General features: G+C 37.0%; 2 protein-coding genes across 5 annotated transcripts; one reads left to right on the top strand and one right to left on the bottom strand.

Moving 5' to 3' along the window:
• The first annotated feature begins 343 nt into the window (after positions 1 to 343).
• Positions 344 to 6,438, top strand: LOC103704660 (deSI-like protein At4g17486). 2 transcript variants are annotated; one of them, XM_008788044.3, is made up of 4 exons: positions 344 to 841; positions 5,072 to 5,359; positions 5,435 to 5,521; positions 6,040 to 6,438. In XM_008788044.3, exons 1-4 carry the CDS (start codon positions 679 to 681, stop codon positions 6,159 to 6,161), a joined length of 660 nt encoding a protein of 219 aa, XP_008786266.2. In that variant the 5' UTR covers positions 344 to 678; the 3' UTR covers positions 6,162 to 6,438. The 2 variants fall into 2 exon arrangements, with proteins under 2 accessions (XP_008786266.2, XP_008786267.2); XM_008788045.3 differs by having other exon boundaries at positions 346 to 841; positions 5,441 to 5,521; positions 6,040 to 6,432.
• Positions 6,439 to 11,288: 4,850 nt separating this feature from the next.
• LOC103704657 (lipid droplet phospholipase 1-like) lies at positions 11,289 to 21,076 on the bottom strand. Of its 3 annotated transcripts, none has more exons than XM_026803676.2 (10): positions 20,747 to 21,076; positions 19,591 to 19,658; positions 18,227 to 18,297; positions 17,828 to 18,067; positions 13,434 to 13,597; positions 13,285 to 13,340; positions 13,111 to 13,169; positions 12,865 to 12,973; positions 11,747 to 11,844; positions 11,289 to 11,648 (listed from the first exon to the last, which is right to left on the bottom strand). In XM_026803676.2, exons 1-10 carry the CDS (start codon positions 20,872 to 20,874, stop codon positions 11,565 to 11,567), a joined length of 1,077 nt encoding a protein of 358 aa, XP_026659477.1. In that variant the 5' UTR covers positions 20,875 to 21,076; the 3' UTR covers positions 11,289 to 11,564. The 3 variants fall into 3 exon arrangements, with proteins under 3 accessions (XP_026659477.1, XP_026659478.1, XP_008786261.1); XM_026803677.2 differs by having other exon boundaries at positions 13,111 to 13,157; XM_008788039.4 differs by having other exon boundaries at positions 13,111 to 13,163; positions 20,747 to 21,075.

Below are 21,076 nucleotides of genomic sequence, written 5' to 3'. Positions count from 1 at the left end.
GAGATGGTGCCTCGGGCGGGTCAGAGCTGGGTGACGCGACTAGTACGAGTGAGGTTCCCGTCTGCGACGACTGCCCCATGAGGGGAGATGCTTTCATAATAAATTTTTTTTTTGATTTTATTGGGTGTATCCGTACCCGACAGGTAGGATCCACCCATATTAGCAAAAAAAAAAAAATAAAAAAAAAATAAAAAAAATAAAAAAAAAAAAGTACAACTCCTACCCAACAGGTTACAGGACCCATCCATTCAGTGTATCGCCTTTATAGGGGCATGATGGTAATAGTAAGCATTTTAGAGGGCATTCTTCTTGCGAATTAATATTATTAATTAAGAATTCAAAAAGGGTTGCCATCTCCTTCCTCTGTTTGAAGGGCGAGCTCTCCTTTCCTGAAAGAAGGAAAGGAGAAGGTAAAATAGAATTAAAAAAATTATATTGTTTCAAAGAAACCCCGCCTCACCCCCACCTTCAAAGATTCCAAGAACCACGATCTATCCTTTCCCCCTTTTGCCGCCATAATCCAAAGGTTCCTCCGATTCTAGGGTTCCCCGTTCGAAATGCAGTCCCTTCGCTTGATTCTTGAATTCGAGCTCGAATCCTGGCCTCGGTGATGAGGAAATTGACCCGGAATTAGGGATTCTGAGGGATCCTTGGAGGTGATTCTGGAGTCGCAGTAACATGCGGTCGCTTCTGCCGGGATGTGCGTCTCCGAAGGTGCTGAAGCATGGCAGGAGCGACGGCAACGGCAGGTCGCATCTTTATTTGAACGTCTACGATCTTACACCCATGAACAATTATCTCTATTTATTTGGCCTCGGAGTCTTCCACTCTGGGATCGAAGGTGCGTTTCCCTCGACTCCCTATTGTTTCATCTACTTTTCTTGATAAATCTGTTTGGAATTTTGGCTGAATTAAATTGTTTATGATCGTTCCCGTTGCAGCGGTATAGTTAGAATCTTTTTTGATTTCCAAAAGGGTTAGGATTTGGTATTATAACTATTCTCGCAGAGTGTGTTTTGTTGCACTGTCGTGATCAATATAGAGTTAAAAATGTTGAAACAGTTTTGTGGTCAGATTAATGCTTAGAGAAAGTGAAAAAGGGGTTTGTGCATGCTGATCGAGTTGCTTTGGACTAGAATGAACGGCAAGTAGTTTGAGAATGAAACCATATTCTTTCCACACACGCGCCCCTGTTCTTTCTTTGAACGATTTTTTTCTTTGACAAAAGCAAGAATGGTAGAGTTTGATACGTTATAGATGAATTGAGCTTGTTGGCTTTGTAAGGTTCATCTTTTTAGAAATAATAATAGATAGCAAGGGAGAGTTATGAAATTGCGAACTACTGATTTAAATTGACCAATTTTCGTTGTTGAAGATGTACTTGTTATTAGGGACACAGATATTGAGTAAAACAGTGACTGAGAAGAAAGAATTTGGAATCCATCCTTCTACCATTTTCTTGTGAAATATGGGACATATCCATGATAGAGGCCTTACAGAAAGTTTTTTCTTCTTTTGCCACAAGAACAGTATCATGAATTGCCTTTAGTGCCTAGGTTATGAGTGAAGATCCATATTTTCGTTTTGATTAGGTTGCAAAACACTTGCTTGCACTTTCTTGAAAAGCTATCCAAATAGGTGCAAATAACTATCATTAAATATCTTCTGGATCTTGGACAATAGATCTTACCTAATAGGTTCACCTAACTAGTACCAGAGGATATACCGGCCTATGCTAGTCTGATATGGTACCGGAGAATTAAATATCTTTTTTTTTTTCTTTTTTAAGTTAAGGATTTTGTTGTTACCTCTTTCCTTTTCCTCCTCCTCTTTTCTAGGTTATATTCTTCTTCTTCTTCTTCTTCGCCCTTTCATTTTGCTTGCTGCTCTTATATATAGAATGTATCCCCTTCCCCTGCACAATAATCCATAACATTCTGATCTCTGTAAAACCAATTTTTCTACTCATTTACCATACATAAGTAAAATTTTTGTCAAACCAGACATCTGACCTAGGTGCAACATGTTCACAAATCTTGGCCAGGGGCGGCATTCTGGCATGTGATAATTTATTATCTTTTGAACTGAAAGCCAGAATCCATTTTACTTCAGAAAACCTGCCTTTATCAAAAAATTAAGCTATAGGGAAAATCTATGTAGACCTTCTGAGTGGTACACAAGCACCTGGAGTCCTCATACATGCATTTGGGTTCTTATGGTGGTTGGGTGGTGCTGAATCTCTTCTCACTTCTGAATTTTAATAGAAAACCTTCTTATTTGTAAGTTTAATCATTCAATCTCATTTTATTGTTAGAGAAGATGTCCGTATCTAGCATAACTATAGGTCTTCAATTAGATGGCACACTAACAATAGAAGTAAGTCTTAAGTAGGTTGCTCAGTTGATGAGTTGAGGTGAAGGCTGACACCGAAATAAGCACGTAAGAAAAAACCTAGTTTCAAGTAAACCATCATTTCAAAAGTACATAATGTTTGGGTGTAAATGCCTTATAAAGAAATGGCATGTGTGATTGTTAATTTTAAGTTCAAGCCCAATTTTGATGTAAGTTAAATTGGGTTGTACTTAATATCTGATAATGAATGAATATTATTTATTAACAAATTTATGTTGCTTTTTTATTATTATTATTTGATTATAGGATGCCGAGAAAATGCCCTTGTTTGTGAGTGGTTAATGGGAATGTTAAGGTTGACAGTTAAGAATATCTTATCTCATACATTTATAAATTTCAAAAGACACAGATTCACTTCCCATATCTACTTGATCAGGGAAAGGAGAGAAGGATTCCTTCTTTTCTTTTCTTTTCTTTTTTTTGGGTGGTGGTGATTGACTCTAACTCAACCAAGTAAAGGTTGTTCCGAATAATAGGGGTACTACCAAAGTGCATTGTTATCTTGAATTTTGGAATCTGCTAGGATGCAGCTAGGTCACCTATCTTTACTCTTATGGTGAAACTTTTTTTTTTATATAGATATTTATATGCTATTGCTTTTCTTTGATTCTTTTGAAAATTTCCTGTGTCCAAACTCCAAACCTATGCCTAATATTTAGGCACTAAGTAATTTCTTTTCACCCGCTGGTGCATAGCTATTTTCTGACATTTGAGTTGGGTGTTTGTAAATTTGTTGTATATTTGTATTTATAATTTGTATACACACACTGTTCATTTGCATTGACGTGCTCATTTTTGTGCCAGTCCTGAAACCATATGTGCATGCAAACTGGCCTCATACTTTGGTGAGAAAACTTATTCCAATACTTGCTCTTCAAGTTTGACCATAAAAATTGTAATTTGGAGCATGGGTTTCTCGGAAGGATCTGAGGATGATGGACAAAGAAATTCGTTGACCAAACAGATGTTTTTATTGAAGCCTGGATCTTTCTGGTCCAAACAGATTGATGCATGAACAATAGCAATATTGATGATCTGACATAAAAAAGATTAACATTTTTGGATGAGAGTTGGATCTTGATATATTCTTGTATGGATTCTCAGCCCACAGGTTGACCCATTCAATTGGTTATGTGTAGAATTGTTGCTGAAATATAATTGGTTTTATATGTAAATATGTCATTTTCCAATTCTCTATGCATCTATTACAATTCTTTGTTGCATGAAGTTGATATATGAGAGTTCGTTCATTTATTTATTTTTTAAAGAAGTGTCACTGTGACAGTAAGGTCTATTTTGTGCTTGGGAAGTTGTTAGCTCAGTCATTGCAACTAAAATTTTTATCAAGTTACCACTAATCCGATTGTTGAATTTGAATATGAAACAACTACAGACTCCAGGAAGGCGGAGGGAGGGGTGGGGGAGGGGGAGATAGAGAGAGAGAGTCAGAGAGAGAGAGAGAGAGAGAGAGACTGTTTCTAAACTGTCATCTGGCACAATTTATAATTTGTTGTATATTTGTGTTTATAATTTGTATACACACACTGTTCATTTGCATTGACGTGCTCATTTTTGTACCAGTCCTGAAACCATATGTGCATGCAAACTGGCATCATACTTTGGTGAGAAAACTTATTCCAATGCTTGCTCTTCAAGTTTCACTATAAAAACTTGTAATTTGGAGCATGGGTTTCTCGGAAGGATCTGAGGATGATGGACAAAGAAATTTGTTACCAAACAGATGTTTTTATTGAAGCCTGAATCTTTCTGGTCCAAAAAGATTGATGCATGAACAATAGCAATATTGATGATCTGACATAAAAAATATTAACATTTTTGTATGAGAGTTGGATCTTGAATTATTCTTGTATGGATTCTCAGCCCACAGGTTGACCCATTCAATTGGTTATGTGTAGAATTGTTGCTGAAATATAATTGGTTTTATATGTAAATATGTCATTTTCCAATTCTCTATGCATCTGTTACAATTCTTTGTTGCATGAAGTTGATATATCAGAGTTCGTTCATTTATTTATTTTTTAAAGAAGTGTCACTGTGAGAGTAAGGTCTGTTTTGTGCTTGGGAAGTTGTTATCTCAGTCATTGCAACTAAAACTTTTATCAAGTTACCACTAATCCAATTGTTGAATTTGAATATGAAACAACTATAGACTCCAGGAAGGCGGAGGGAGGGGTGTTGGGGGGGGGGGATGGATGGATAGATAGATAGATAGAGAGAGAGAGAGAGAGAGAGAGAGAGAGAGAGAGAGAGAGAGAGACTGTCTCTAAACTGTCATCTGGCACAATTTAGTTTCATATTCTAGTATAGAAATGACAAAGATGTCCAAAAACTTCAAACTAACAAGACTTCAATTGATCAATTACCCATCATTATTGATGTAGAATGTGTAGTGCCTAACAAGATGCACCAGTAAGCATTTTGTTTTGGGCGAAGTTTCATATTTTGAAGGGATATAATTTTGTGTACTCGAAGAATGAAACAAGACAAGATTTTTCTCCCAGGTCTCTGCACATAAAAGATACTTATTTTGTGTACTCGAAGAATGAAACAAGACAAGATTTTTCTTGGTTCTTGTTGCTATAATTTCTTTTTTTTTTGTTGAATATTTTCGAGTACTAATTTTTTACTTAACAAACAGTACATGGTATGGAGTATGGATTTGGAGCACATGAGTACCCAACTAGTGGAGTATTTGAGGTGGAACCAAGATGCTGTCCTGGTTTTATCTTCCGGCGTTCTGTGTGGCTGGGCACCACTGACATGTCTCATTCAGAGTTCCGCATGTTTATTGCAAACCTTGCTGGGAAATATCATGGCGATACCTACCATTTGATTGTCAAGAACTGCAATCATTTCACAGATGATGTTTGTATGTGTTTGACTGGAAAACCAATTCCAGGATGGGTAAATCGGCTTGCAAGATTAGGTCGGTATCTTGTCTGTTATTTTTGCTGGCTTCCATTATGATAGTGGATATTAATAAGTATAAGCTTCTGTGAAGTTTCAGGTTCTTTCTGCAACTGTCTTCTACCAGAAAGTATTCAGGTTACAGCAGTTGGAAATTTACCAGCTCAACCAACACTCGCTGGTTAGTTTGTCTTATATTAGTGCAATAGTTACGGTTTAGTAGGTTCCATCTAGAATTGCAAGTTGCAACCAAACCAGTTGGGTTGATCTTCTAGTCTGATAGCTGTAAGATATTTGTGCAAATCTTTTAAAGATCTGATAACTTCGACTAGTGAAGGTATGGGTCAAGTCTCCAACCCAGACTTACACTCTTCCTATGCCAGTTTGGCTCCCTGGGAAAAAAAGGCTGGTAGCATTTGATATTCAGGGAATGTTTCATCTTCCAAAAATCTTGATGGCTTGCGATGTTGCCAAAGTTCATCAACCGTGGCACTTTGTTTTATTACTGTAGGACATGGCATCCAAACATCTCAGTTTGAAATTAGAAAAAGAAAAGTTACTGCAGAACTTAAAGCCTTAAACACTGCCCGAATTAACGTTATCCAATTTTATACGGATTTGATGCTTTCATGTTTTGTCATGTAGTGGATTGGATTGCTAACTATCGACTTTTTTTTGATGGGGTTGAAAACATTTCAGAAGATGAGTCCATGTCGATTACTTCATCAGCTGAGGAGAGTGATGAGGATGATCCAGATCATCAGCTACTACTGACATCAAACAATGACCCAGCACATTCAAGAGCAATTGAGTCTTGTTAAAGATGCTCAGTGATTTTTTCCTGTTTCTGTCTGTCATCTCTGTTTTCTTTGATGGAGCTTATTGATTTCACTTGTATAATTATATCAGCTTCATAATCCTTGTCTTTGTGCATCATTACCCAAGCCTTACTCCTGTAAGTGGCCTACAATGCTGTATTGTTAATATTTTATTGTTTTCCTTAATTTTAAGCAGAGCATGGCCTGATTCCAGTGAAGATAAAATTGTTCATAAATTCTCTGAATTTGGTTATTGGGCTTTTTCTTCTTTTTACTTCAATTTTGTCTCTGTGGATATTCTTTTTCCTTTTTTTTGTTATTGTATCATGCGTTTCCATATTAGCAGGTTCTTGATAGTTCAGAAAACACAGTTAAGCAACTTGTACGATTCGAGCCATTCTTTCCTAAGCAGAGCCATCCATGCCCTACACAATTCCCTTCAATTCAAGGTTTTTAAGAACTGAGATAATGGTTTTGTTGGTACGGGATCAAGACCATGATGAGCGAAGATCTTATTTTTTTCTCAGTAATAATTGTCGACTAATTTAACATACTAATTTGACATACTAGGTAACCTTTATATTGTATCAAAGAAAATCACATGTAATCTATATATGGAGCACTTAAATTGCAAACCAAATGACAAGATTTTTAATTGCTTGGTTGCGTACCAGTACAGGAACATGGGTTGATGTCCTCGATTTTGGATCTTGCATGACCTTCTTTTATTGCTTTCACCTAGTTGCAGAAGACATCTTGCCCTCCAACTGCCATTTCGTCCTGTCATGATTATACTTATATTAGAATTGGTTGTTTCAAAAGTTAATGTGCATCTTTTTAGTTACAACTATAAAACAAGGCAGTTTTCATTGAATCACAATGCATAGTGTTGTTTCCTATAGCCTCATGGGCATTTCAGATACTTCTTTCTCACCTTTTTTGTTTTTTAATCTTTAGACTGCTACAGTATTAATTATTAATTCGAGAGAGAGAGAGTGTGTGAGTGTTGGTGGGGGGATGGAGGTTGGGAGAGAGAGGGAGAGGGTGGAGAGAGAGAGGAAAAATATTGTCCCAAAGAATTTAATATGTTTTTAGATCCTTTTTGATGGATAACCATAGTTTCTGAGCTTATCGATTATCTTTTTGTATATGGAAAATGAGCTTTCTTGACATCAATTTCCTTTGGGCACCCTCAGGGAAATTGGTAGTGGAACATGGGACTCTTGGGTTATGCCCCTTCAGGAACGGATTACTGTTGCTTATGTATAACTTTGGGTTCTGTCATGATTCTTTAAGTATATTATAGTTCTAATCGATATTTCTTGTGTGTTTACAGACTAACATTGTTTGTCAGAAGGTGGTACAGCTGTCTGGGTAATTTTTCTTTCCTTTTATTGTTTTTCTCATCGCAATCAAATTTTACGACATTAAATTCTTCAAGTACATTCTACATTAACAGGTAAAAGACATGATAGAACTCTGCATGGGTTACAACATAGTTGGTCCTTCTGAGGTGATTTACAATTAGTGGATATTTTGCAGTTGTTAACATCACCAGTTCAATGCACCCCTACTTCATTAATGCCAATGCATGTGCCTACGTATGCTATATCCATATCTGTTTATGTATGGATATTTTTGTTCCTGAAACATGTTTGAAACTGCAATATCATGCAATTCTTAAAAGATTCTAGTGATTCTGCTGTATATCTTGTTGCTGTAAACCTACAGATTGGTTGAACCTAGCCTCTCTTCCCCCTCTGTATTGTATACTTGTTTAGCTAAACTGACTACTGATTTTGGTGGACACACAGGCAGGCATTTGGCGGTTGGGTCGACTTGTTGGCATGTTATTTATGGATAATGTATTTTTATATGATATAGGAGCATGGATGAAGGCCTTGGTAGGATAGCAGTTTAAATGCTGTCAGAGCAATGTACTATGGCATAGGATTTTACTGAAAATATAGGGGCCAGCAGGCAAGCATTTTTGTGGCTGGTGGTCTTGTTGGCGTGTTATTTGTGGACATTGTATTTTTATATAATATGGGAACATGGATGAAGGCCTTGGGAGGATGGCAGCCTAAATTCTATCAGACCAAGATATCATACATGGCATATGATTTTACTGAAAATATAGAGAGTCCATACATGTCATAAATAATCAAGAGACTGTTCAAGCAGTTATACTAATAGTGATAGAGACATCAAACTGTCAAACTGGGTTCAAAGAGATTTCGAGATACCTTCATGAAATTCAGACAACTTGTATGCGAAGGAGGTGCATTTGAGTGTTATGTGATCATTCGGTGACTAATGAGGCAGAATATATTAAGGCAATAGCAAGAGATGGACTTGCATTGCTGTATATATTTAGAGCTTTGGGCAATAAAGAGGGTTCATACATATAAAATGTTGTGTATTGGTAAAAGAATATTGAGGGTTTTTTCCTTTTTAAGGAACCGAACCAATATTTGTCTTTATGCTTCAAGCGGTTTTGCCAGGTTATTTTTGTTTAGTTCAGCTCATGGATGAGCCTTGCAACAGCTCCTGATTTGTCTTCCCAAAAAAATACCAACTCAGAAAACTTTGTGTAGTTTGGAGGTATTTTTATTTTATGAAGGACACACCCAGATATTTTAGACTGTTGTAGTTGTGATGTTTACTCCTCAATGGGCTGATTTATTATTTCCTGGATTACATTATGCAAATTCTTGGTATCAGCATTTTCTCCAGTTGCTTGTTCAATCTTCTACTTTGAATTGATATTGCAATTCGAATCCCAATCTAGTTTGAAAAAATTGACAGAGTTTATAAATGTTCTCAGGACATCTTAATAGGTCGAGCGGTAGTTGAGTTCTGAGATGGTGGACCTCCTGTAAGAAATTCTACTTGTATATATTTTACTTGCAAGCATTTTTTCCTTCCATTATTGTTTTGCACACAATAGGTCAGAGATTGGAGTATTTACCTGCATACTATCATTTAAAGGTATGATACGTAAATCACATCCGCGGCAGCTCTATGTTAAATTAATACTGATATTATAAAACATAGAAATAGCAACCCAGAGCAACATCTTATATGCAAATTCTTCCTTTCATTCAATTCGGTATTTGACCATGTGAATGCTAGATTAAATTGTTGAGCACAAGACATCCATCTTCCTGATGTGCAGTGAGATGGAAGTTTTGTGTGTATAATGCAATTAATTTATCAACTATTTGCAATGCGCTCATTCATGTATGGATATTATGAGCAAGTGCCTCAAAGCGCTGCTTTAGGAGCTCTATAGTTTCTACTCGAGTTTGTGGAAAAAAATGTCCATAGATTCCTGCAGAGCCTATAGATGGTTGTGGAAGGGTGGTGGTTTGATTCTCATACGAGGACAGGTTAAGAGAGGTGTTCCTAACATTGGGTAAATTTAAAGTTGCAACAACTTTGTGGTGCGAATGGTACTCTTTATGTTTAGTTTGGATAATGGAGACCATCATCATTAGAACTTCAGTTCCTTGGAAGATTCTGATGCAAACGATATGGAGGAGGCAGTCCTGCACATTATAGACCATAGGAAAGGAATTAAGTATGTCGTGCTAGTGCCAACCATGGGTTGGATCATGCGTATGGTGCCATCTTGTGCTCTACTGCACCGTGCCAGTTTGGGCCCTGCCGTACACCAGAGCTCGAACACAGGCAGATAGATATAGGTTGTGTGGATCAATACGTCTGTGAAGTGTCCTTGTCTCTACTGCTTGGACGCGTCCATAATGGAATGCCCCAGCATGGCAAGATAAATTTTATTGTGAAACGTAAACATTTATCTACACTATGTATAACGCTTATTTTATTTATGCTATTTGTGATAATCAAGGATTGAGCTAACTGCCCGATACCACTCGATACTGGAGACCCTCCTGAATGGACCTCGTACCAGCCCATACTACTCGATATGTGCCGTAGCTGGCTGGGGACCGGCATGTAATACGCCTCGTTTGAACCGGCAGGTGCCGGCTCGGCCGACATCATACTGCCTGCATGCCATGGTATGGGTCTGTACGTACGTCTGTATCTAAATCCTTGATATATTTATGGATATGTATATGTGTGTGTGTGTATACATACATATACATATACATATATATATATATATATACAAAGTTTTGCTTGTCCCGTTGGTTCTTATCAGCTTGGGATGCCATGAGGGATAGAGTGGGACCTATAGAAAACACTCCTTTGCTTTCCAATTTCGGGAGTAAGCTCAAGTAAAGATATCGATCTATCCATAAGATTTGCTGATCCCTGTCACCCTATGACATCAACAGTCGGTTAAAGTGTGCTAAAACAGACCATATTCGATTGCTGTAAAAACACCTTTCTGCATGAACTTCCAGTCGTGCAACTTAACAACGGTCCATTTAGAATCGAACTCGCCAAGTCATCGCTGGCTAAAAGCTTTTCTTTCTAGACAGCTGAAGCAGAAGTGGCTGATAGTCCAAAGACCGAGAACCTAATCTTGCCGGAGTGCTGCTATACGGATACCAGTAGCAGGGGATCCAGCCTTTTCATGATGAACAATACAGTTCGACCGAGAAATGTCACCGAATCATGTAACGTTTTCCTCTAATCCTTGTAGCCTACAACAATTAAAGCCATGGTTGGAGAACTGGAAATTTATGTATAGCCACCTTCTGTGCTTCTCTTGTTGTCCTTCCGAGCCAGGTTAGCTGAAACCACCGTCCAGCTTGCATGAACAAGAGACGAGAGCGTCTACTTTTAGAATTCTGATAACCCAAACCGTTACTTATTAATCACACATCTGGTGCCTTCTAATGTCAAGCACCATTTTGCTAAGCAAATTGGCCATCATCGGCCATCCTATTAAATCAAGAAACAAGAAATTTTGATAAGCGGGAAGATACCTCTTAAGCAGGATACTTGCATGCATGTACAAGAGGAAATAAGCAAATTACCAAAAAGAGCTTAAGGCGAAATTTCTTAAATCTGAATTATTCCGACAGTAGTTCTTTCCCTATGGTTTAGGAATGCAGTCATTGAGTAGAGGTGTGCTCATGGACAACACCTCAAAACACTGGCCGCCAACAGGCAGGAGCGTAGAGACCGACGATGATATGTTAAAGATACCAGCATGAGCTCATAGAACTATATTATTGGCAGAGTCCCAACACATCTCAAGGCTGAGTTGTATACCGGAAAAAAAAATGTTATGCTCGATAGAAAGGATACGAAGATTTACATGAAAACATGGCATCTACATCTTGGCCTGGGGGAACAAATGGATTTACAATTTGTGTTCAATCGTTTTTCTGTTACGTACCCAGCCGTATTGGATGAATATATCTAAGCTCTAAAAATCGAGGACCTCGACAGCCCAGAAACTCCAGGCTATTATATGCTACCTCGGGTAAGGAAGTGATCGATCATGTGTTGTATAACATCTGCACCTTCTGAGTGAACGAAGGAATCCTTGACCTGTCATAAACTCCAGTTACAGAACATGCCATTTTAAGCATTGCAGTAAAAAGCTAAGCAGCCACAGGGGAAAGAGCGAATGGGAAAGAGAGAGAAACCTGGATGACACTGTGTGCAGCAAACCTCTGTCTGATGCTGTGAAAGCTGACATCCACTCTTTCCCATGACAATCGTGTGAGGCCTGTAACCAGCTTTTCTGCAACACATAATGCAAAAGAAAAATTATTAAACAAAAGGCAGTATGACATGATGTCAAATCAACCACTATGCCACACGAGCATCAATAACACAGTAACGACTTGTTGCATTCTTATGGTTTGTATGTATAGTTAGTGTAAACTGTATAAATATTCTACGCATGCACGGATGACATGTTTTGTGGTTTACAAATTGGACTGAAATGTTATGTATTGAATTATCTCCTGCATGATTTGTAGCATTTTCCCAACATCGCATAAGGATCAAAGGTGAAAGCCAACTTCCGTTTTTTGCTATAGCTCCAGAGGCCAGCTGAAAGAGACTGGCTCATTCCTTGCCAACCTCACATGTTGGATGGCTTCCTCTTATATCCATAATACCACAACGGTATTGCTGTTGGCCGGGTTTCTGGACTGTTGTCAGAATTCAGTAACCAATGGGCTTCCAGCTGCTGGAAAGATGTTAAGCTCCAACAGAACAAAATGACACAGCACATTTAATATAAATGACTTGCACGAACAGAGTAGACAGATCGGTACATAAACAGATAAAAAAAGATCAGCAACAAGAGTGTATAGATTTTGTTAACTTAATGTTTCAAATTATTGCTTCATCCTGTGATATGCACAGAAAAAAAGAACAATATTATCTCTATAAATTTTTAGATTAATTTTCAGAAAGTGTGGCCCTAAATAGAGCGGAATGGAGGAAAATGATTCATGTTGCCGACCCCAACTAGTTTGGGAGGAAGGCTTAGCTGTGCTGAGTTCTTGCATGTAGCAATAATTTGAAGTTACAGAAACACAGATTGAAATGGGTATGGAACAAGTTCCTAAAGAAACATATCAGCCTACATTAGACATTCCCTGGCAACTATGAAGAAAACGATGAAAACAGTCTGATCAAGGCATGTAAACAGAGTGCACACATAATAAGAAACCTACATAATTATTTAAGAACAAGACAATGATAACATCATCCCAACTCCAAAGTATATTCAGCTGATAAATATATTTACCTTCTAACATATCACAGTCAACATCTATGGGAGAAACATTTGCACACTCTCCCTTTGATTGTTCTTCGTATACAATATGTGGATACTTCTGACTTAAAGAATCCTCCCACTGGAAAATAAGAGTACCTTTAAGTGTTTGTATGTTACGAAGTGGAATACAAGATTAAAGCAGATTTTCGGATCATACTGGGGATTTTGTTATACTGGAAGGACAAAAGAAATAAACAAAGAAGTGCTAAAGATTACCTTAGGCAATTCAGAGTTGCGTCTGATAGATGATGTCCTCCATCCAACTATATCTTTAAATACAAATAGTTTAGGAGAACAAGAGTAATTTCTGCACTGCCACAATGCTAGTTATATGTCTTGTTACAGTTAACAGAGAACCAACAGAACCCAAGAACATAACCAAAAGGATACGATCATAGCCAACATTTGAATATGCCACTCGGCGTTTAAATGCTTGCAGGGCAGACCTACATTAGTAAATTTTCACAACATTATTATGCAATCCAAACTTTTGAAAGTATTCCTCACAAGTTCACACAAAGAGGCAAAGAAGAAAGTACATAAAGTAGAGGTCACCCCAATCATCCACCATGCGCTGCAACAGGGGAGGTTTTCCATCATCATGGTCAGTGAGGAAAAGATGTCTTCCAGTTCTTCCAAATATCCAGTGAATAACACGAGAAGCAACTTTTTCTATAGCTATGACGCCAAAAAGAAATGGGACCTATGGATACATAAGACCTCATCAAATGATAGAATGCGTTAAATAAAGCAGATGATGCTATTTCATGTACATAAAAACAACAAATTGAAAAGGACCACTGTTTAACTAATTATAACTATCTGTATCATTGTTCCATCGGATATGATAGTTTTTGTTCTTGATAGAAATTCAAGGAAAAATATGAGGTAAGGGGAGTAATGGTGATTTTATCTCTTTTAAGTAGGTGCTTGTGGATACTTTAGCTCTTTTAGGTCGATGGCTGTGGATACCGGATACTAGTTGACCAGCATCCAGATTTGCAGAAGATTACGAGAAATGACCATTCACAGTAGGCACAGAAATGGAATGTCATTTCAATAACATTCATTGCAACTCTCCTTTCAAGGAAAGTTCTAATCCATAATGACTTTGGCTATATTTCCCAGAAATAACTATAAAAAGGTTGTGATTAGCTAGATCAGTTAGGCTAGTTTAGTGTCTAAAATTTAAAACAACCTTAGAAAGGCAGCTGATTAGGTTGGCAGTATGAAGCATTTCTAGACTCAACTTCACAGAAAGGTTTGGAACAATGTTAGAACACAGATGTGTATCAGTGTCCATAATAAGTTTCAGTCTTTGACAATTTTAGCATGGATAATTTTATTTAGGTCCTGTAACTATTTTAAGTTGCCAAAACTATCTGATCGTTTGCATTGGTTAGTTCTCCCTGTAAATCCCAATAATGAAATTTTGCTACTTCCCCTTATTGAAATGCCTTTAAACCTTCAAGCAACAATAGTAAGGGCAATTTGTTGGGTCTGCATGAACTTAACCATTCCTTCTCCTTTATTCAATATATATATATATATATATATAGATTCCATCCTCTAGCAAATATTTTTCTTCTTTGCCTTCATTAAGTACATTTCCTGAAGTATTCAGTCCCGCTGCATGCTAGCCTGATACTAGCATAAAATATATTCACATCATGCCATGCCAATCTGTGCCAATCATTGTTGTTAAAACCCTACAGTCAATGCCTGGATCTTGACGGTCCTAAATGATCTGATTCTTATCTTGGGACTGTGATGAATTAGGATATTAAGATCTAGATCCATCTTATATATCTGACAATGCCTTGAATCATAAAATCCTACTTTATCATGTTATCTACAAATTAAACCATGCGGACTCCATTTTTTACAATTAATTTGACTAAATTGCTTTTAGAGTTGCTTATTTATCAATAATAATCCTCAAGCACAAATTTTGGCAATTCAATTATGGTTTTTAATTATTTTTTTAAAAAAGAGATTTTTGAAGCTCATGGAAAACAAATCAAGAGGCAAAGGTCTGTATAACCACTTGTTCAAATCTGATTTCCTTTTCTAAAACATTCTACTAAGGATAATCAAATTAATGTATTTGGAGTGATAGTATATATTAATTGGAAATGGAGTTTTTCCCCCCAATTAGACATGCTATACATGGGCTTACATTAGTTGAAATTATATGTATGACTTTTTATTCTTCATTAATACACTTTATAGTTGACAGAAAGGTTAGTCAAATTAATATTTTTGGAGTGAGAGTATATAAACATCTTGAATAATTGGAAATGGTGTTTTTTCCCTTCCCATTAGATGTGCTATATATAGGCTTGTGATAGTCGAAACTGACTTATTATATGTATAATTTCTTATTCCTCATTAATATACTTTATAGTTGACTCATATCTATAACTTTATAATTTCTTGAGAAGTACTAATAAAAAAAATTCTTATGATCCACTAAAATCCATGATCCGATTTGAGCTACACAACATTGATGCCATGTTTAGCAGGCACCAGAACGACAACCCTGCCAGGTACGAATATCGAGTCCATACGATGCCAATTCTGCACCAACTTGGTACTCATCAGACCGTGCCATGCTGTGCCAACCACCATTTAAACCATGAGGTATACTGCTTATATCTGAAGTAAGGATCTGATATATGTTCCAGGTTTCTAATATTATTGATGATCAAGCAGGCTCTTCAGATTGAATTCTCAACTGGTAAGAAACCTCAACATGCTTCCCATTGTTTCAAAAGTGGCTGCCCCACTTAGCACCCAACCGTCAAGGTAACCCCTATGGGAAGGCCTATCACCTAGTTGGATCCTAAGCAGGCAGCCCATGACTAGTCATACAAGAGGGATTGCATCTGGACTATATTTTGGGATCAACAAATTATTAGGCAAGTTCCAAAGAGTTGATTTCAATCATGGTTTCAATCAGGACCAGCAGTTTCATTTCAAATTTTAGAGTCCCTAAACACCCCCTACACACAGACATACATAATTAAAAGACTGTCAAATATATCAAAAGAGAAACAAGTCCAGAAATACAATCAACTTTACAGCAAATTGTATAATATGGAATATTTTGGTGTATGGTATGGGTTACTGTAGGATGAAACTATTTATTAGCTTTGAAGTATAAATATGGCATTCCATACTTCCAAATTTCCCAAAACTTACAATTCTAAGTATAACTTCAATAGAAAACTTTCCAATATTTCTCATTCTACGCCAAATATGGCTCCGTAAACTGGTTTCAATTGAAACTCCAACTCAATTTTGTAGCAATTCCAAGTGAAATCAAAGCATTTTGCTTACAGTTCTCTAAACTTATCCAAAATTTGAAAGAATGGCTAGAAGATTCACTAATCATTAGTTGTTTATTTTTAACATTTTAACTCTGCATTGATTATTCATAATTTGAGAACATTGCTTGTTGCATGAACCGAAACTTGAACAATCAAGCTTTTTTTTTTGTATGATCAATTAATACTATTGCTTGATTTTTATGGGAAATGTGTAATTTTACTAGTTAAAATGTCATGTTACACAATAGTAAATGTAAAAATTGTTTTCTTGACTTAACTTTTCTGTCTTTAATGCCTTCTAAATTATTTTAGAACTATCCAAAGATATGAACAAATCTAGAAATTTAAATTGATTTTCAATGCAAGATGCCTAGACATTCACTTAAATGCCAGCCTTTCTTCTAAGTGCTCCGCATCCCCTCCTTCCAAACCAGCACATACAACCACCTTTTAGAAAACCAGTCCTCTCTTCTCAGCAAATATAAAAAAAAAATTGTAAAACCACCAAATTCTTAGTCGAACTCTAACATTTGTCACCCTGATTAGATCACTAATATCATGGCATCAAACCATGTGTTAAAAGAGAAAAGATGAGAAAGAGAAAGGAGAGAGGAAAGAAGAAGAAAACTGTTTAAACTCTATCTCGTTTAATGTAGTGAAAAATCAAAATCCATTTAACTAGGATGATCCCCACTAAAAAATAATAGATATTGTTACTTTGCAAAACAAGAGGTTATGCTCAAAACATATGCAATCACCATCACAATTTTTGGAGAACTATAATCTCCCAAAACGTCGATAGACCAGACAAACTTAAACACCTCAATGACAGAAAATTCAAACCGTCTTCCATCTAAAATCTTGATAAATTCAACTAACAGAACCATGTAGCATAGACCTAAAATCAACTTTTTCATTGACATGAGCCCATAGGGAAGATCATCTTGTTATTCCTTTCTCAGGATCATCTTGTCATTCTTTCTCAACTTTTATCTATTGTGTAATGCCTTCTCTGGTAGGTGTTTCACATAAATCTGGACATAAAGATTTCCTAGAACACAAGATTGGGAGAAAATAATATTATGTAAAATTCCGTACTTGTGAAGCTAGATCAAGAGCCATAGACTTTGATGGATGAGATCTTATAGCACTTATCAATGAGATCCTATCAACTGAATCACAAAGAAGCAACCTGTGGTGACATGAAAGTTGAAAGAAAATGCAATTCCTTTTTAGGTCATAAAGACCTTTGGTAGATTCAGTGGCCATGAGTGCTGAGGTCAAACAAACAGGACAAACCTAGGTTTGAAAACTCCTATTGAAACTAAACAAAAGATGAAGCAGACATCAAAACCTAGGGCCAAAATAGAAAACTCAGTGAAGATGAAAACTATTTAAACATGCACTACTCAAATGAATTTTGCATTCTATACCATATTTGGGCACTCAGATACCTTATGCTTATAATGGTCACAAACAAAAAAAAGATATGGCTGCAGCTATGGTAAACCTCCAATTTTCCATTACTTTCCCCCATCGATTTTCACAAGGCATATAAAAGCATAAAAATTAAGTAAGTTAGTTACAAAATAAGAAAGTACCTGTTTGTGTCCCCTAGAACCGAGATGAGGTGTAGCAACGGTTATAAAATTCATTGCTTCTAGACCACCTATGGTACCTCTTGAATTATCATCAAAAGCATCATCTGAAAGATCTTCTTGAGGCTTTCTTGGAGGCCTGTATAGTCTCCCAATTGCATATCTCGCAACCAATCCTCCCACAGAGTGTGCAATAAAAGAAATCTTCCGAATTTCTGGTCTCCTATCAATGACTTCAAGGACCTGATTTACCAAGTATTGACAAATGCTGAGAAAACAATAATTGACACAATAAAACACCTAGTCTTTGCGGAAATATCACTTACTTATGTAGGCAATTCAGAAATGAGAAAATGTAATCATCAACATGATACATTTATGTTGTTTAGAAGAGACACTAACCTCTGCTACTAAACGCTCACCCATAATATCCACACCATCTAATGTGAGCTTATGCATGTTCCTTTCACTACCTACAAAGAAACTGGACAAGTCAATAGCTCAAACAATATGACATAAATAATTTGGATAACCTTTACTTAACCATGATTTCTATAATTATTTCAGAAGTATAGCAGTGCATCCACAAAAAAAATACTTCACAAAGAATAATTACCATTCTAAGTACCTATGAACAAGGTTTTAAATCCCAGCAGGACAAGGGGTGTCCTGGAAATCCTGTTCTGTTCCTGTAAGAAAATGAGACTGGGATGGGTCGGAACTCTGAAACTCATCCATGCGAGGAAAGAAGAGGGAAAAAAGGAAAAAAAGGAAGGGAAGAAAAGATGAAGAAGAGGAAAAGTGAAAGGAAAGAGAAAGAAGCAGAGGAAGGGATAAGAAAAAGAAAAGAAAGGTAAGGAAAAAGGGAGAAAAGAAGGAAGCAAGGAAAGAAACAAAGGGAAAAAAGAAGAAAGAAAGAAAGAAATGAAATGGAAAGGAAAAAATAAGAGGAGAGAAACATAGGGTACCTATGGAACTGTTGACCAAGACTGCCGCTAGAATGAGGCAGGATAGTGAGGCATCCCGTTCCACGTATAAATCGGGACACCTCCATCCCAAAAGATTTAAAACCTTGCTTATGATCAATATAAGTAATAAGTAACCTAAGAGAGTTCTCAAATTTTAAGCATTAAAATATATTCTGTGTCAAAGAACCATCAGTATCAAACAAAGACATTTAATAACCTTGCAGTTAAAACACAATCAGAATATAGTGCAACCTGCAACAGTCATAGTAGGATGGGGCAGGAACAAGGGCATGAATGACATTAGACCAATTAATGTTGCCAAGGGAGGTGTAGAATGTCATCCAAAGGCAGGAAGAAAGATATATTCTTTTCCACCAATTTACCATGTAGCTAGCCACTCTAAGACAACAGATAATCACTGAAGAAGAACTAGCAGGCCTACAAAAGTGGAAGATAAAAGAGTGCTGATGCAGATATTCATACATAATTGGCATAATTTTGCAGACCAATCTTTTGAATATGGCATTTAGATGATTTTCATAAACACGGCATATGGACATTGGCTGATGTAGACGTACTAAAAATTTTTCATAAATGATCCAGCAGGAAATAATACATTATTTTGCTATGCCAATTACTGATGTATTTCTTAAAATGTATCCACCATTCTAACTGACTCAAAACAAAAAGAATTAAAAAGAGGAAGAAAAAGACGTAGAAGAAGCAAATGTTCTAATAGATGTTTTAAACGATACATTAAGATGATGATGACTGTTTTTTCACAAAAAAAAAACTTACAATGAACTATTACTTTATCTGGAAGCATCCTAACAAACTGATCGGCTGCAAATTTCCAGTCAGCGGTGCTGCAAAAGAGAGAAGACTATAAATAAAAATTTTCATCAACAAAGAATAAAAAAAGCAGCATAGACAGAAGACCAGCATTCAACATTTTTCATCAAGAAAGAAACAAAAAATAAGAAACACAGAACATAAGAAGCAAAGGAGACTGAGACTGCAAAACTGCACATCGCACAAAGGCTTGCAAAGTTCAAGGATTGATATGCATATAAAGTATTTAAAATTTTGAATGCATGCATCTTATTAGGCATAACCATAGAGGAGAAAACAGAAATGAATCTTATGCATGATTTCCAGGAACCTTGTCTCAGAAACACACCAACAAGCCCAGTCCCAGAACATTTGACCTTTTCTTCCCCTATAATTAGTTTTCTTATCGATCCAAAAGAGTGCCTTTTTCTCAATCAATTTCCATTACAGGATTTGTTGAAGCCGAAGAAATAACGTATCCTCAACCCAATCACAGAGACCGGAGCCAGCAAAGTAGCAACAAGCGGTTACCCCCTGCTCAACCTCCCTTCGGAACTTGTTATTGGCCAAGCTGAGACTATTACCACATGCACGACAAGCGCAGTTAGTCAACCAGGCTGCTCCTTTCTAAATTAAATTTAAAAATTATATCTTTTTTTTAAAAAAAAGTTATTCTTACTCTGTTCTTGCGTCAAGACATCTTTTGAAAACTTTAAAGCCTCGAAGAAGGAAGCAACAGATAAGGAATCTACTGCACAGATTCCTCCAACGAATGACTAGTAATTGCCCATCAACCCTTGTTCTAAAGAGAAATTCCATGAAAACAATAAAACTTGAGAAACAATAGGCGTATTATACCGATATCCAAATCACCAATCCTAGGTTGGATGGAGGAAGAAAACGCGAGAAACAAAGAACAAGTTAAACCCCCAAATTCAAGATTTCCAATTTAACACCCAATCACATCGAGAACCCTCGCAGAAACGAAAAGACAAAGCAATCACCGGCGGTAAAAGGCATCAGAAAAAGAAAAAGAAAAAGAAATAAATCAAATTTCCTCCAAACCTCGGAGATATCGCGAATTACACAACAGGATCATCTCAGACCAAGATATATACCATACCTCCCAAGAATTCCATGAACCATGACCACGAGATGATCTGCGGTGGAGGCGGCGGCGTCGGAGGCACTCCAGACGTCCGTCCCTCCATTCACGGTCTCCTCCGTGCGCACTCCTCCCAGGTCCCCCATGGCTCCTTCCCCTCACCAGCGCATCGCCGGCAGGCAATATCGGAGGCGATCGGCCTCCAAGAGGGGAGAGAGTATAATGGAAGCGAAGAAATCTAGCGAGAAAGCAAACCCAAAAAGCGAACGAACGAGAGGAGAAACAAGAAGGGGGCGGGGGGTATTTATGGCCTTTGTTGGAGAGTGAGGAAGAGGGGTGGAAGGCGAC

This window comes from Phoenix dactylifera, chromosome 5, assembly GCF_009389715.1.
Source record: "Phoenix dactylifera cultivar Barhee BC4 chromosome 5, palm_55x_up_171113_PBpolish2nd_filt_p, whole genome shotgun sequence".
Lineage (NCBI taxonomy): Eukaryota > Viridiplantae > Streptophyta > Magnoliopsida > Arecales > Arecaceae > Phoenix > Phoenix dactylifera.
Note: the sequence above shows the minus strand (reverse complement) of the source record. Positions and strands in the feature narration are given on the sequence as shown.

Bases quoted from the DNA above. Each gene is read 5' to 3' on its own strand.
- LOC103704660 (XM_008788044.3), top strand. From the start codon at position 679: ATGCGGTCGCTTCTGCCGGGATGTGCGTCTCCGAAGGTGCTGAAGCAT. The intron at 5,360-5,434 runs GTCGGTATCTTG...GCTTCTGTGAAG, and splicing joins AAATCGGCTTGCAAGATTAG to TTTCAGGTTCTTTCTGCAAC. The intron at 5,522-6,039 runs GTTAGTTTGTCT...AAAACATTTCAG, and splicing joins AGCTCAACCAACACTCGCTG to AAGATGAGTCCATGTCGATT.
- LOC103704657 (XM_026803676.2), bottom strand. From the start codon at position 20,874: ATGGGGGACCTGGGAGGAGTGCGCACGGAGGAGACCGTGAATGGAGGG. The intron at 18,298-19,590 runs GTAAGTTTTTTT...GTTTCTTTGTAG, and splicing joins AGATAAAGTAATAGTTCATT to GTAGTGAAAGGAACATGCAT. The intron at 18,068-18,226 runs GTTAGTGTCTCT...TTGGTAAATCAG, and splicing joins GTGAGCGTTTAGTAGCAGAG to GTCCTTGAAGTCATTGATAG.